Source organism: Fringilla coelebs (genome assembly GCF_963513975.1).
Source record: "Fringilla coelebs genome assembly, chromosome: 4".
NCBI lineage: Eukaryota > Metazoa > Chordata > Aves > Passeriformes > Fringillidae > Fringilla > Fringilla coelebs.
In genome coordinates this window covers 42,793,268-42,807,413 of record NC_140032.1, presented here as the reverse complement: position 1 = coordinate 42,807,413, position 14,146 = coordinate 42,793,268, and the positions used below count along the sequence as shown (strand labels likewise).

Genomic DNA, 14,146 nt, shown 5'->3' with positions numbered 1-14,146 from the left:
GAATAACTGACATTCTTTTTTGAGTCCACGTCCATGTAAACACACATTAATCCAACAGAAATGTCAATTAAGCATCATAGTGATCCAAGTACCAAACTGAAATGTATCTATAAAATTACCTAATTAATAAAAATGCAATAGCCTATCCAATGATTAATGAAATAACCTTAAGTAAAAATAATTAGGTGACTACGTATCTATGCAGAGTGTTTAATATGTGACCTTACAGGTGTAAAGAAGCAGAGATAAAGATATCAATGTATCTGTGACAGCCTATGAGAAAACAGTTTAATGCAAATGATAGGTTTAATATTAATGCCACAATACAGGAGGACACATGGAAGAAAAGGCTTTGGTAAATCATTACTCTGGTATGTCTGGACATGAGCTCAAAATTCGAAGCAGGAAAAACAGAATGTGTAGAATAAAATTCTATTCCTTGGGGGTTTATGCAACTGAAAACAAAAGCTCATGTAGAAGGTAATGCACCAGAAGCAGAGTGCAGTCATCTCCAGCAGTTTCTTTGATTGGGAAGATACATCCAGTTCCTTGGACACTGCATTAAACCATATGTGTTTGTTTATAACTGTTACAAAAAGACCATACAGAAGTTGTTTGTCTCACATATGTTTAGCCAGACATTAGGTAAAAATTGCCCTTCCTGTTGCCCCTTTCCCAGTACCAGATGTAGGCACAAGTCAGTGGAAGTGGAGCAGACATAGGCATGACAACCTAATTCCCTGCATGAAGGAAGTAGCTGGGGACAAGGAGGGGGAAGGGGAGACATAAACACTTTACACAAGGTCAATGCAGGAGATTGAGACATCTGTCAGGGCTGGAAGTTAGTACATTTGCTTTTACAGCAAATAATGTTAGCACTGCAACAGTTTATGCTGAAAGCAGTGCAGCCTGTGAGCACAACTAAATAGGCACAACTATCCTGATTTTTATTTTAAGTCATATCCCACAGGAAATGGACCTAGTAAAGTCTGGCATAAATGTAATGCTTGTTTTCATTTCATACAGAGAACAGGAAGAGAGAGAACCTAGAGCTGAGTCTCTAACGTACTTTCAGTTATAGAATGAAAACCCACTTCTAAACAAAGCACTTCAAAGCATTTCAAAGTCCATAGATTTGACCCATCTAGAGTAACCCAAGTTATCAATGGGAAGCTTGTGGAAGTGAGGAAATAGGCACAAAAAAGGATTGCAACACAAGCATTGTCCGTCCCTTAAAACAATGTTCTGCTAACTCTCCCTGTCAGATGCTATATTGAAGCTTAGGTTGTACTGTCAAGGTCACCCACTTAAAGAAAGCTCAGTTACAATTTTCTTTATCCTATTTAATTTAAATGGGATTAACTGAGGAATATGATTTTACTCCATATACAACAGAACTTAACAAATAACCACCTACTTTGGTATATATTTCCTTCTTCTACCCTAAAAACACTTAACAGGTAGTTATCCAAAGGAGTCAGCAGAGATCTTGTATCTGAGCATATCCAGCCAGCACACAGGTCCTTACAAACATCCCTTCTGCATTAGAGTGCACTAGTAGTTACTATAAATCCTTACAGTTACTACATTTGGTCAAACGTGTGTTGGAAAGGATACAGCTATTTAATCACCTGCACATTATTTATAAAATTATATACACAAGTTTATATAAGAGAGTAGTTCAGTACAAAGAGGTGAGTAGTAGCGGCACATCTTCTGTTGCAATGCTAAATACACCACCACTCTTCAGACATGACAGAAATCCCTTGCAATTCAATATTCTGAGAAGAATTATTTCACCTAAGTGCCAATGAAATTAATGATTTTGTACAGCTTCTTATATACTTGTCTCAAAGAGCTTACAACTGATTGAATGAACTGTGATTTATGAGCCTCATTTAAAAAATCCATTACTCCTCCTGAAAGAAGTGCCTTTTTACACAGATTAGTATGCTTTTCTCATAGACTGAGCAAGGCACTATCTTCTATTAATTCTATAACATGTGAACTCTCTTCTGCTACATTTCCTTTGTAAACAAGGCTTAATTTTATATTTTCATCAGTGGCATGTTTCGTCATTTGGTGTTAAAGAGTAGCTGCTGGCCAAATGCCTTTTTTCTTGGTGTTTTTTTTTTTTTTGTTTTTTTTTTTTTTTTTTTGCAGCTAATAAGAATGAGTACTGGAAATGAATGGAGAGGTGATACAGCAGATGTGTGAAATCAAAAGGAGTTGGACCAACATTCTCTTTGTCTCTAGGCTCTCTTTCTCCTGGAGTAGGCAGCTGATTGACTCACCCACCACCACAGCATATTAGGGCCAATGATACTTGGGAAATGCTGAGGTGAGGGCTAGGTAATTTTCATAGAAAAAAAATCCATTCAGGGTTACAAATGTGCAGAAACTACCTTGCCTGGGATGTCCTCAAGCTGAAAATGGTCAAACACCAAGAATCCATGAGGGAAAATGTCACACTTGCCCTGCTCTTGCACTCATCCAGGGTGTATGCTTTTAGCTTCTATAAGAAGAAGGATATGAGGCTAGATGGGGTTATTTATTGGTCTGATACAATACATATAATGACTGCTGCATATAACACCTGTCCCAAATGAGCTGTGTGATATTTTACCCCAAGCTGATATCTCCACTTCCATGCTGTTCACACCTGCAGCAGGATTTGATCAGCTAGACAGAGAGCCCCATTCCTCACTACAGAAGTGTTCACAATAGTTTGACTCTCAATGTGGAGTACAGATTGCTCAGACAAATTTAAAAGAAACATGCAGACTCTGGAAATAATTGAATTTTTTTTTCAGCATGCAACTAGAAGTTTGTTTTCAAGAATGAACTAAGCCGTGAAGTAAAATTAAAAGGCTCCTCCTGCTCTGTGTCAATCTGCTTGCGCAGTAAGGTGGAATTTTAAGGAATTCCTAACTCATCTGTTTCCCAATGCTTTAAAGCTTTCCAGGAAAGACTAAGCATTCTGCTGACCCAGCAATTCATGAAAATCTGTAAGGATGATAAAATGCCATTAATATTTGATAAATTGACAGAACCAACCATACCCCTCCATTTACAGCTTTTTAATAATTTGCTCTAGTACTATAAGACAACTGCTGATGCCAATTGTTTGTATAAAAGTGAACACCAGCAAAATCCATCTGTTTCTGAATTGGCATGACTTCCATCTAAAAAAGTAGTTCAGGACCATTACTCCAGAAGGTCAGTGGCTATAAATGAACTCTTGCTGGACACTTAACAGAAATATTATTCATTATGCTGCATAAAAATCTAAAAATTTAACAGCCAAAGGTATTCAAGAACTCTATGTTTGCCATTGGTGCTCTGAGTAGGCTATTAGCTAATATTTTAATACACAGCTCTCTGCAATATAAAGTCCATGGTTAAGACTTTTTAATATCATTACTCCTCTTCCATAGTTAGGGACACATCTAATTTCTCCAACTAGAATATCTTTATCACATATGCTTGTTTTCCTATCACAGCTATAGACTGAAGTATGCAGAAAATTTAGGACTTAGCCACACATAAGTTTTCAAAACTTCCCTCTTTCCAGACCCAATTTGCTGACAGCAATTAAAAGATTTTCCTGAGAACTGGAAAAAAAGGTAATTTACTGCAATAACTTTTAAAATGTTTATGTTTTTAAATTTTAACATAATTTTTAATTCTCAGATAAAAGCCAAATGTTTCCACATCAATGTGTTTTTGATGTTTCAATATTTCATATGTTCTCAAAATCATGGACTAAGTAGCAAACAGCTGTAGATTTATTACACAGATGGGGGGCAATTACCTTTGGAGAACTGGTTTTCTGCAGGTGTTAGACACTGAAAATTTAACACTTGCCACATTTAAGAGTAACCACAAACTAAGGGAAGCAAAGTGAAAGGCTTCTAATTCCAATTTCCCAGGATCAGAGCTTCTTATATCTACAATGCACCCATTCAGAGCCAGACAAGGTTTGCATCAAGGAACAGTTTCATTCTTACAAACACTTTAATTATTAGATGGAACAGTTTTTCTATTTTTAAAATGCTAAAAGGCCACCATAAGAGAATTCTTAAGCAAAAATATTTGGAGAGTTCCAATTCATCTGAAGTTATCTAATGATTAAAATTATATATTTTGGGGGTTGATTTCTTTTTTCTTCCTTCCTGCAATCAACTCAGCATGGCCATCTACTACTGCTGCACAGATTCAAAGAAGCAACTATTTATCTTTGAGCCCAGTCCACCCACACTTCCTAAAGCTACATATGAATAGATCACAAAAAGATGTGCATAGCCACAAAAAACAATTTTATATCCACAAAGCTATGATAATATACTGAGAATCTACTGAACAGCTTCTGGAGTGCGAAGGGATACTTGTGAATTTAGAAAGAAATAATTTCTACAAAATAAAATAGATAGATAAATGATAAATGAGGACATGTTAACTTCTTTCAGACACGTATAAGAACAGAAAATTGGATGAAAAAATAGTTTTGCATTATAGTTATGGATTAGATGACAAATTTCTTTGCTGTTATTGTAGTTTAGTCTGGGGTTTGGTCTCTCTGTTGTCAACTGTATTAGTTTTAAAACACAGTAGCATTTCAAGTCAACAAACAAAATCTGTCACTCTGCAACTGACTTTATATTGAATACAGTTAAAATAGGACCTGGAGAACTCCAGAAGAAGAGGAATGACTCTGCTCATGATGTCTTTATCTTCTTTCTGGTTTACCTCTAACAGGGATGAGTTGGATTTCATAACTCTTTAGAATTTGCATGAACCTTCTTTGCTGGCTTCATTTCTGCTTTTGGTAATTGCAGTGTGGCTTAAATGATCCAGAACCAAAACCATGAGGGAAAGGACTGTCCTTTTAGCTACTTGTTTCAACATTCAGGGAAAGAAAAGGAAGAAAAATGGGGTCTGAATCCAATGCTGGTGCTACCTGCTTAGTGTCTCAATGACAGATTACAGTCTCCAAGTCTCCATCCCTCAAAGCAGGGATGTATCCTCCATTCCTTTTTGTCCTCTTAGTTTTCTTTTTGATTTTGCAGAAGGCAGAGAAAATGTAGAAAAGATGCATGCTATAATGTCTTTTTAGAATTCTCTCTTTCTGCAAGTAGCTCTTGGAGGTGTGTATTTCAAGAAAGTACAAATAACAACTCTCAAATATACTAAGCTACTTATACTACTTTAAAAATCCTCAAACCACATGTATCCTTCTTACATATATTATACCTTTAAATAGTATTTTTTAAAGTCTCACTGATTTATTATTCCATAATTCCTGACATACCTAGATTAGCTTTAAGACCTTTAAACAAAATCTTTCTTTGATGTCATTGTATTTACAAACCTCCCACTATCTCAGCATCAGAAAGTCTGTGATTTTTAAATGAAAGGAATAGAGAAACTCAACCCAGTAAGTTGAACTGCCTAATGGAAAGAAAAGTCCAAGTTGTCATAACACTGGAATGCATGTGAGTCTCTATCATTTGCCAGATAACATATGTTTTTTCTCTTCCTCTGCTCTTCCAGAGATAACTCTGAAGTCAATAAACATGAGTTTTCTAATACACCATAAATGAAAATAAATTTACTAAAAAGCTACTGACATGGCTGTTTCTAATTCATGACAATGTTCTCTTCAATATGCAATTACAGGTACATAATTTGTTAGACTTTTCATAAGAATGCGCATGCACTGTAAGAGAATGACCATCACACATTTATACACTATAAGCTACAGCACACTCTGGCAGTGGAAGCAAGTTTAACCTATAAGCCCCAAACATACACAGAATGTACTATGCTGTAAAACAAAAAACAAACACCTTCATTAAGTTCAAAATTTGAGTTGAACTGACAGCTGTCACCATCACCAAATCGTTAAGCTTTGCAGAAGCCAGTAAGGGAAATACTCTTTTATGTAGGAGTCCATGGAGGACAAGAAAGAGAATGTGGTGTTTCCACCCCATCTAAGTAAAAAACACCAGGCAAACTGATGCCAACATGATGTGCTGATTTCTCCTAATTCAGATAAAGTTTTAGCCTGCTCAGAGACAGAAAGAGAGAAAGAATATTGCCTTTCAATACTCTGCTTCAGCTAGAAGACAGGAAATCCTGACAAATCTGGCAATACAGTACTATACTTCAGGGATATATTGTGCTAAAGAGAACCACAGCAATGATTATTGAGAAGCATTACAATCACCAAAAAAAGCTTGCAAATATAATTTGGAACCAGAATTAAACCTCTGTTATCAAGGCAGGTCTATGACAAAGCTTTTTTTCTTAATTCATTCAAAGGATAAGTGAATGGCTCAAAAGAGAGACACTTTGTCACACCCCCTCACCCTTAGGCCACAGAGGTGCAGTTATCAGTTACATATCATCAGATGCTAAATCTACCTAAAATTGTCAAGCTCAAACCGAAGAGTGCAGAAATGGGACATAATCACCACCACCACTCAACAGTCAATGGACATTTGTCATCACATTGGTCTTTGAGACAGTATAAGAAAGACAGGAAAGCACCCAATGAGTTCTCACTCATTCCTCCATCTTATTCCATTTCTAGGCCATGCTGAAGATCTTTAGGAAAATAGAACCGTATTATGCTGAAAGATCATCATAATAACTGATTAAGGCCAGTAGCCACTCAAAATTAACATGCAGTACCTCTACATGAAGAAACCAGGATGTTGATGCATTTGCAAAAATCAAAGCATTACTAAAATGCCTGCAGACATCACAAGACACCAAGAGTGCTTCTGCTGCTTCCCTTTTAGCTACTGCAAATTGCCTTGATCTACAATTTATTTCTGGTTGTGTTCACTTTTACCTTCCTGTACCTTTTTTTAAGGCATGACACCACTAATGCTTACATTTTAACAAAGGTATGTCTATAACAACTGGTAACAAAACAGAAGTTCAATATCAAAAAATAGGCCAAAGTTAAACAAATGCTGTTAAAGACTTCAAAATTCTACTTACATCTTTCACTGCATACTGCTCTACTTTCCAAGGTCTGATAACCCACTACTTTCCCACTAATTTTCCCTTTTCTTCATTTAACTTTCTCCCATTTGTTTGCTCAGATTTCTGATCTCCACCTGCGTTATCTACCCTGAGGATGTAACCATTACAATGCCACATTTCTTTCTTATATTAATTATTACAAACAAATTACATTTATTTTTCAGGATTCAGATTCTCCCTGACTGGTCAATCTGCGCTGGAAGGTAGAGTCTTTTGTCCACAAGGAAAAGCCCAGACATATGCCTGGAACAAAGCAGTATTTCCAGAAGTGGTTGAAAAATATGTCTTTTTATAAAAAATATATCTTTCTATCTAACGTGGTAATTCTTCTAATTGGTAAATTCCTACAGACTAGGAGGAACCACTAATACACACTTACATTGAAATTGATCCATTTCACAAGACTAGCCCCTATTATGGGCTACATCTGTGGACAGTAGGGGGGAAATGGAGATAATTTGAGTGATCAAAGTTGGAGTTAAAGATTTCCCAGAAGGAAAGAAATCCCCCATTATCCACATGCAGTCAAGAACAGATGGGAACAAGTTGTGCAGTTATTTAGTTGTGCAGAGACACAGAAAAGCACTAAGGTAGAAGGCTCTAGACAAACAGTGTATGAGGTAGTGGTTTGTCATCACTGGTTCCCAAGCAAAGGTTACTGATGAACATGACTGCTTCAGTAATGCCCTACTGCAAGAGCCCCTCTGCTTGCAGAGGGAAAAGACTAGAGGGTTTAGAAGACTTCCAGGTATCATGATTGTGACTCAAATATAAAACAAATGTTTATCACCACCTCTCAGGCTGTTGAGCAGAGGAAGATGTGACATGAGTAGCCTCCTTCAATATCTTGGTTTGTTTCCTATTCCAGGAGCAGCAATAACAATAACATGGTTACCTTCTTCTCATGCTAGCTCTGAAGTTCATGAGCCTACCTGGAGCCACTCATACCACAGACCCTGAAAAACAGCTTGGCCAAACCAAAACCTATTTTCTCATTGTCATCACTCACTGCAACTCCTAGAGCAACATAAACAAAGATGTCCATTTCATGATAGCACTTCCTGCTCACAGTCTTTGGGCAGAAGGTTTCCTTTCCTAGGGGAAAGGATCATTGTAAAAGGTGGACATGTTTAAAGTTTAAGCCTGCCACACAATGTAGTATAAAACTAGAAAATCACTACAATGATCCTGGATTAAGCTGCAAGTAGAACCAGCTTCCTTTCCTGGCAGGCCGTAAGATGCTCACCTGCTACTCTTCCTGTGCATGTCTCTCATGCCTCCTTCTCATTCATGTTTGGCTTTATTACCCCTGATTCAATCATCACCAGGACATGACAGCTTCTTTCTACTCTCTAAACAGGATTATAGCAGCATTCCAAAATTCAGTGCAGCGTGAGTGATATCCACACCAATCACATCACAGTGCATGACATCTGCAGCCCTAGAAAATCTGCGCTATTAATGCACCGAAACATTCAAGGAAAAAAAAATTCGTAAAACCACGATTACAGGTTATCCGCTTTGAAACACTCAGGAACCCTTCGGGAGGCTTCTACCCGCTTCAATCAAAAGCAAACAGCTGCTATCCGCCAGCCCGGCCGCGCTGTCAGGCTGCCGCAGCGCTCCCCGACGGCGCCGGCCCCGCTGCCTTTCAGCACCACGGACGCCCGCGCCCAGCGCCCGGGCCGGGGCTGCCGCTCGCTCCTCCCCGGGACATCGCCACTTCCTAAAATTTCCTTATTATTCTTCTTCTGGGCTTTCCTGGAGCCACCGGTGCACGATGTTCTAGGGGTTTTTTTGGGTTTGGTTCCCCCCCCCCCCCCCCATGGTGTTGAAATAAAAAGAAAGGGAAGTGATGGCTTGGGATACCAAATGAAAAGCTCCAGGAGCTCAACCTGCCCAAGGTTTTATAGATTAAATTGTATTAGGGCTGTAAAATTGTGTACTTTTTCAGCTCAGAGTACAATTGGAAAAAAGAGAAAAAATGACATAGAGAAGGAAACACCTTTTGTTCCAATCAGCTATTGTCAGACCCAAATTATCACCAATGACTCCTGATTTGAACAGAAGAAAAATAATTTAGTAGGCCACCTGAAGATAAAGACCGATTGATTTTCATCAAATGTACTGAGGAAACACACTGCAGTTCTCCCTAGGTCTCCTCTTTAAGTAATGGTTTTTCCCAAATTCATGTAAGTTCTGCACAAACTCAGAAGCATTCACAGGCCCAACTGCTGTGAATTTTTTTCTGATGGAAAAGGCTTTGTTCAATTCAAAGGTATACATTCTGCAATGCTTTTCCAAGCTAAAAGCAAAAGGGGTCTCTGCCAACTTCTGGCCCTCCAAAGCCTCCATTCAGCCTCACCTGCAAAGAATAAAATGGAGTTTTTACAAACAAGTAGAACTTTTTTCTCTATTAGGACTAATCAGTTTCTGCAAAGGCAGGGTGAGTTGACTCACATCGTTAGCAGAAAGCTCGGGAACTATCACAAAGACCCCGAAGTGCATTTTAGTTGTGTGCTACACTGTCTGCCCTTCTCTCTGGCTCAGTTTGGGTCATGCTGCCTTCGGGGACGGGTCCTACCGGCTCTCTGAAGACCATCTCAAGTCCTCAGAAGTATCACAGCTGGTTTAACTCCCTCTGAGGTTTAACCAAAGCTGATACTTGACTCCCTCTGAAGACCTGAGCTCCTGTGCTCATTACCCACGCTGTAAGTGTTACGGGACAAGGAGCACATTACTCAGGGCGCTTGTGAGGATGGCGGTACGAGGGCCGCGCTGCCTAACTGCGCTCCTCTTGCCGCGCTCCCTGCTTCCCGGCGGTGCTGGAGCGCAGCGGCGGTGCCATGGAGCGCAAGCGTTCCAGGGCAGGGGCCCCGGAGGCCGGACCGTGCCGGACCGTGCCGGACCGAGCCGGACCGTGTGGGGCCGTGTGGGGCTCACCTGGAGGAGGCGGCGGCCGCGCGCGGCGTGCTCGGGCATGCGCGCGCGGTACACGGCGCGCTCGAAGCGCGGCTCGTTGTCGTTGGCGTCCTCCACGCGCACGCTGAGGCGGCACGCGGCGGCGCGCGGGGGGACGCCGCCGTCCCGCGCCACCACGCGCAGCTCCAGCGCCGCCTGCCGCTCCCGGTCCAGGCGCGCGCGGGTGCTGACGGCGCCGCTCCGCGCGTCGATGCGCAGCAGGGCCAGCGCCGCCGCGTCGCCCTCCAGCGCGTACCGCACCTCGGCGTTGGGCGAGCCCGGCTCGTCGGCGTCGGAGGCGCTGAGGCGGAGCACGGCGGTGCCGGGGGAGGCGGCCTCCGAGACGGCGGCGTGGTAGTGGGGCTGCGGGAACGCGGGCGATTCGTCGTTGAGGTCGGCGACGCGCAGCAGCAGCGGCTCCTCGGCGGAGAGCGGCGGCGTGCCGCCGTCCGTAGCCACCAGCCGCAGCTCATACAGGTCGCGGCTCTCCCGGTCCAGCGGCCCCGCCACGCAGAGGAAGAAGACGCCGGCCCCGGCCGCCCGCAAGGCGAAGGCGCCGTCGCCGCCCAGCAGGGCCAGCGCGATGCCGCCGCCGTCGCTTCCCGCGCCCTCCTCGTCGCCGCCCTCGTCGGCGTCCGAGACGGAGACTCGGGCCACGTAGTCGCCGGGCCGCGCTCCTTCGGAGACCCGCGGGCCGCCGGTCTCGGTGAGGTAGAGCAGACGGATGGAGGGCCGGTTGTCGTTCACGTCCAGCACGGCCACGGAGACGAGGACGCTGGACACCTCGGGCTGTGCGCCGCCGTCCCGCGCCTCCACGACCAGGCGGTGCAGGGCCCGCGCCTCGCGGTCCAGCGGGCGGCGGAGACGCAGGACGCCGCTGCGCTCCTCCACCGCGAAGTAGCCGTCGGGGTCGCTCTGCCGGCGATTGATGGCGTACCGCACCTCGCCGTTGGCGCCCAGGTCGGGGTCGGTGGCCCGCAGGCGGCAGACGGCTGTGCCCGGCGGCGCATCCTCCCGCAGCCGCGCCCGGTACTCGCCGCGGCTGAAGGCGGGCGCGTTGTCGTTCTCGTCCAGCACCCGCACCGACACCCGCAGGCGGCCGCGTCGCCGCGGGCTGCCGCCGTCCCACGCCTCCACCACCAGCCGGTGGACGTCGGCCCGTTCGCGGTCCAGCCGCCGCAGCAGCACCAGCTCCAGCGGCTCCGGCCGCACATAACGCAGCTGGAAGAGCGGCGGCTCCCCCGCCGCGCCGCCCTCCTCCAGCAGCGCGTAGCCCTGCGTGCCGAAGCCGCCGGCGTCGGGGTCGCGGGCAGCCGGCAGGCGGAAAGCGGTGCCGGGCGGGCTGAGCTCGGAGATGTTGAGCTGCAGAGTGTCCTTCGGGAAGCGTGGCGGGTGGTCATTCACGTCGGTGACAGCGATCTCCACCTGCACCACCTCGCCCCGCAGCGTGGCCGCCGCGAAGCTGTAGCGCGCCCGCCGCTCCCGGTCCAGCCGCCGCGCCGTGCGGATGATGCCCGTCTCCGGCTGGACGTGGAAGTCCGCCAGTACCGCCGACTCGCCGCTCCCCTCCGACAGCAGGAAGCCCCCGGACGGGTCCGCGCCCGGTGGCAGTCCCGCGCGGATGTCGCCCACCAGCGTCTCGGCCGGCAGCCCCTCGTCCACTGCCAGGCTGAGGTTATACACCGGCGCCGCGCCGCCGCCCGCCGTGCACAGCCACAGCGGCAGCAGCAGCGCCAGCGCCCGTCCCGTCGGGGGAGCGCCGCCCTGCCCGCCCCGGCACCTGCCGGCCCGCAGCCGCCGCGCCATGCTTGGCCGCTAAGCCGGCATCGCGGGCAGCCTGCGCCCTGCTGCTCGCCACCGCCACGCAGGTGCCTCCGCCTCGCCGCTGCGGGAGCAACTCCGAACGCCGCCGCCGGTGATGGGAAGGACGAGCGTGTGCGAGGAGGCGGGAGAGCGGCTCCCGCCGCCACCGCCCCGCGCAGCCCCCGCCCCGCCGCGCCCCCCCAGCCCTGGGGGCCACCGCCCGCCCACCCACCCAGCGCCCGGGGGGGCGGCCGCGTCCCCTGCGCACGGACGTGTCGAGCTGGGTCGGGATGGTGTGGCGCTGCTCCGGTGCCGCCCAGGATCCGGAGAGGTCTTCGCCGAAATTGATTACTCGGGGAATCAGCTGGCTTCCTGCTGATGGGGCAAAGCGTGACTAACGCACGGACTGCCTCTAGATGCAGAGGCATGGCTCGTGAAGGAGAGGAATTTAAATGAAACAGAAATCTGCGAGGATAAACGAGTTTGCACAATTCAGCAAGGATTTGTCTCACCTTAATATTCTGGTCCTCATTTTCCATTAAAAGGCTTGCTTGTTATCCTAGCACTAGGTCAGTAAATAGCAACTCAGCATGGCAGGAAAGCATTTACTAGAAGTAAAGCTTTAAGTAGAAACTTCAATCAGTTTCAGCAAGACTGGAACTTCTTTCCTTTACCAGTATTCCTGACTCCCATATCTATCTCAGAATGGTCTAAGAATGAGTAAGTGCTTTTCAATGACACCGAGAATACACAGTGTCATATAAATGCTAAGTACCATCCATCCATCTATCCACGAAAGCCAAGTACAATACTTTAGCGGTTACTAGTCTCTTGCTGTTCCTACAGATCCTTTACAAACTTAACTTCAGCTTTCAGGCAAGAATCTAGCAGCTGTTCAGAGAAAAGTAAATTCATCCTAGAACAGACAAGTAAAATCAGGGAAAAGACAGTAAGTAGCAGAAGTTACTATTGCTTAGTCCTTGTTTATGAAGGGGCACTTGAGAGGGCAGCTGTTTTACTATTTGCCCTTTTTCAAAGTCATGGAAGAACTACCCAAATACACTGCCAGAGCACTCTAAGGACGGAGCAAACTCACTGCAAGTGAGAGGAAGGTGAAGAGATGTTTTTCCCAACATTTTTGAGACCTACACAATACCACATATCCGGGTTAAGAGCGAGAACTAGGTTCTGAAGTAAGTTTAGAAGTCCTACTGCATGTGTGTAGTTGCATGGGCAGGAAGGGGAACACATGAGATCACATCCACTGTATCTGACTTGCCTCCTTACACAGAGAACGGGACAGAGCAAAACTTAGATCTTCTCAGATCTTCTTAGGCACATTCTGAGAAAGTCTCTGTATATTTATATACTGCGATAATTACAAGCATGGAAGCAAGAAGGAAATGCAGAGACCCTTGCCAGCTTCGTTCATATTCATTGAGAAAACACATGGATCCTCCCCAAGTCACAGATGTTCAATATGAAAATGCCTGAATTCCACTGAATCACAGCAAGTTTGGAAAAACAGCCATGTCCCTTGCAGCCCATGCTGTCACTAAGAAAACATGTGAATCATGTTCAATCAGGCACATTCACCAAAAAAACTAAACAAAACCTGCTGTTGACATGGTCAGGCAGTGCCTAAAGAGCAAAATTCTGTCTTCAGATACAGCATGCATAAAGATAGCAGGGGAAAAATAAGACTGACGTAGTTATCTGTGGTTCTGGCAGTATTCATGTATTTTGTGAAACTAGGACACTTTAACAGTTTTATATGAAGTAAAGTCATATGAAAGCACTGCCCAACTATAGCATGTTTCCAGAAATACTACATCTTGGAGACACTATAGATGTTTTGCCTACTGTGAGCATGAGCTTTACTTCTTAAGTGTTCCTCTACCTTCTTTGTGTTTCTGCCTTCTCTGAGTCTATTCTTTCTTCCGTTCCTTTCTTAAACATTTTCTCTTTCTCTTTTTTTGCCATGTTCATGACCTCATTCTTTTCTTGCACAAATCACAAACAGAAGTTTCTAAATCTTGAGGAGATGTTTGCCATCTCCTGGATATATTTAGCTGCCCCTGCTGTTCCCCATCTTCTCAGTGACATGCTGACCTACACAAAAAAGGGAACTGACAATTCTAAGACATGAAGACATGGTGGGAAGCTGCCACTATGACATTATCCCAGGGGAAGCAGGGTGTCAAAGTTTTAGTGCACTAGCCACCTCCTACATCCTCAACAGATAGCTTTCATAGTGAAGACACTTGTCAGCTCCTCAGATTTATGAAGTATTCCACTGTAAAAAGTGGACAGGAGGAGAAGCATA

At 45.2% G+C, this 14,146-nt stretch overlaps 1 protein-coding gene across 1 annotated transcript in view; it reads right to left on the bottom strand.

Moving 5' to 3' along the window:
• DCHS2 (dachsous cadherin-related 2) overlaps positions 1–11,823 on the bottom strand; it is a gene marked incomplete at both ends in the record, with an annotated part of 104,452 nt that extends 92,629 nt beyond the window's left edge. Inside the window, one exon of the mRNA XM_084203860.1 lies at positions 10,000–11,823. Coding sequence (XP_084059986.1) covers positions 10,000–11,823 — 1,824 coding nt within the window. The remainder of the gene's footprint in view (positions 1–9,999) is intronic.
• Positions 11,824–14,146: the final 2,323 nt, after the last annotated feature.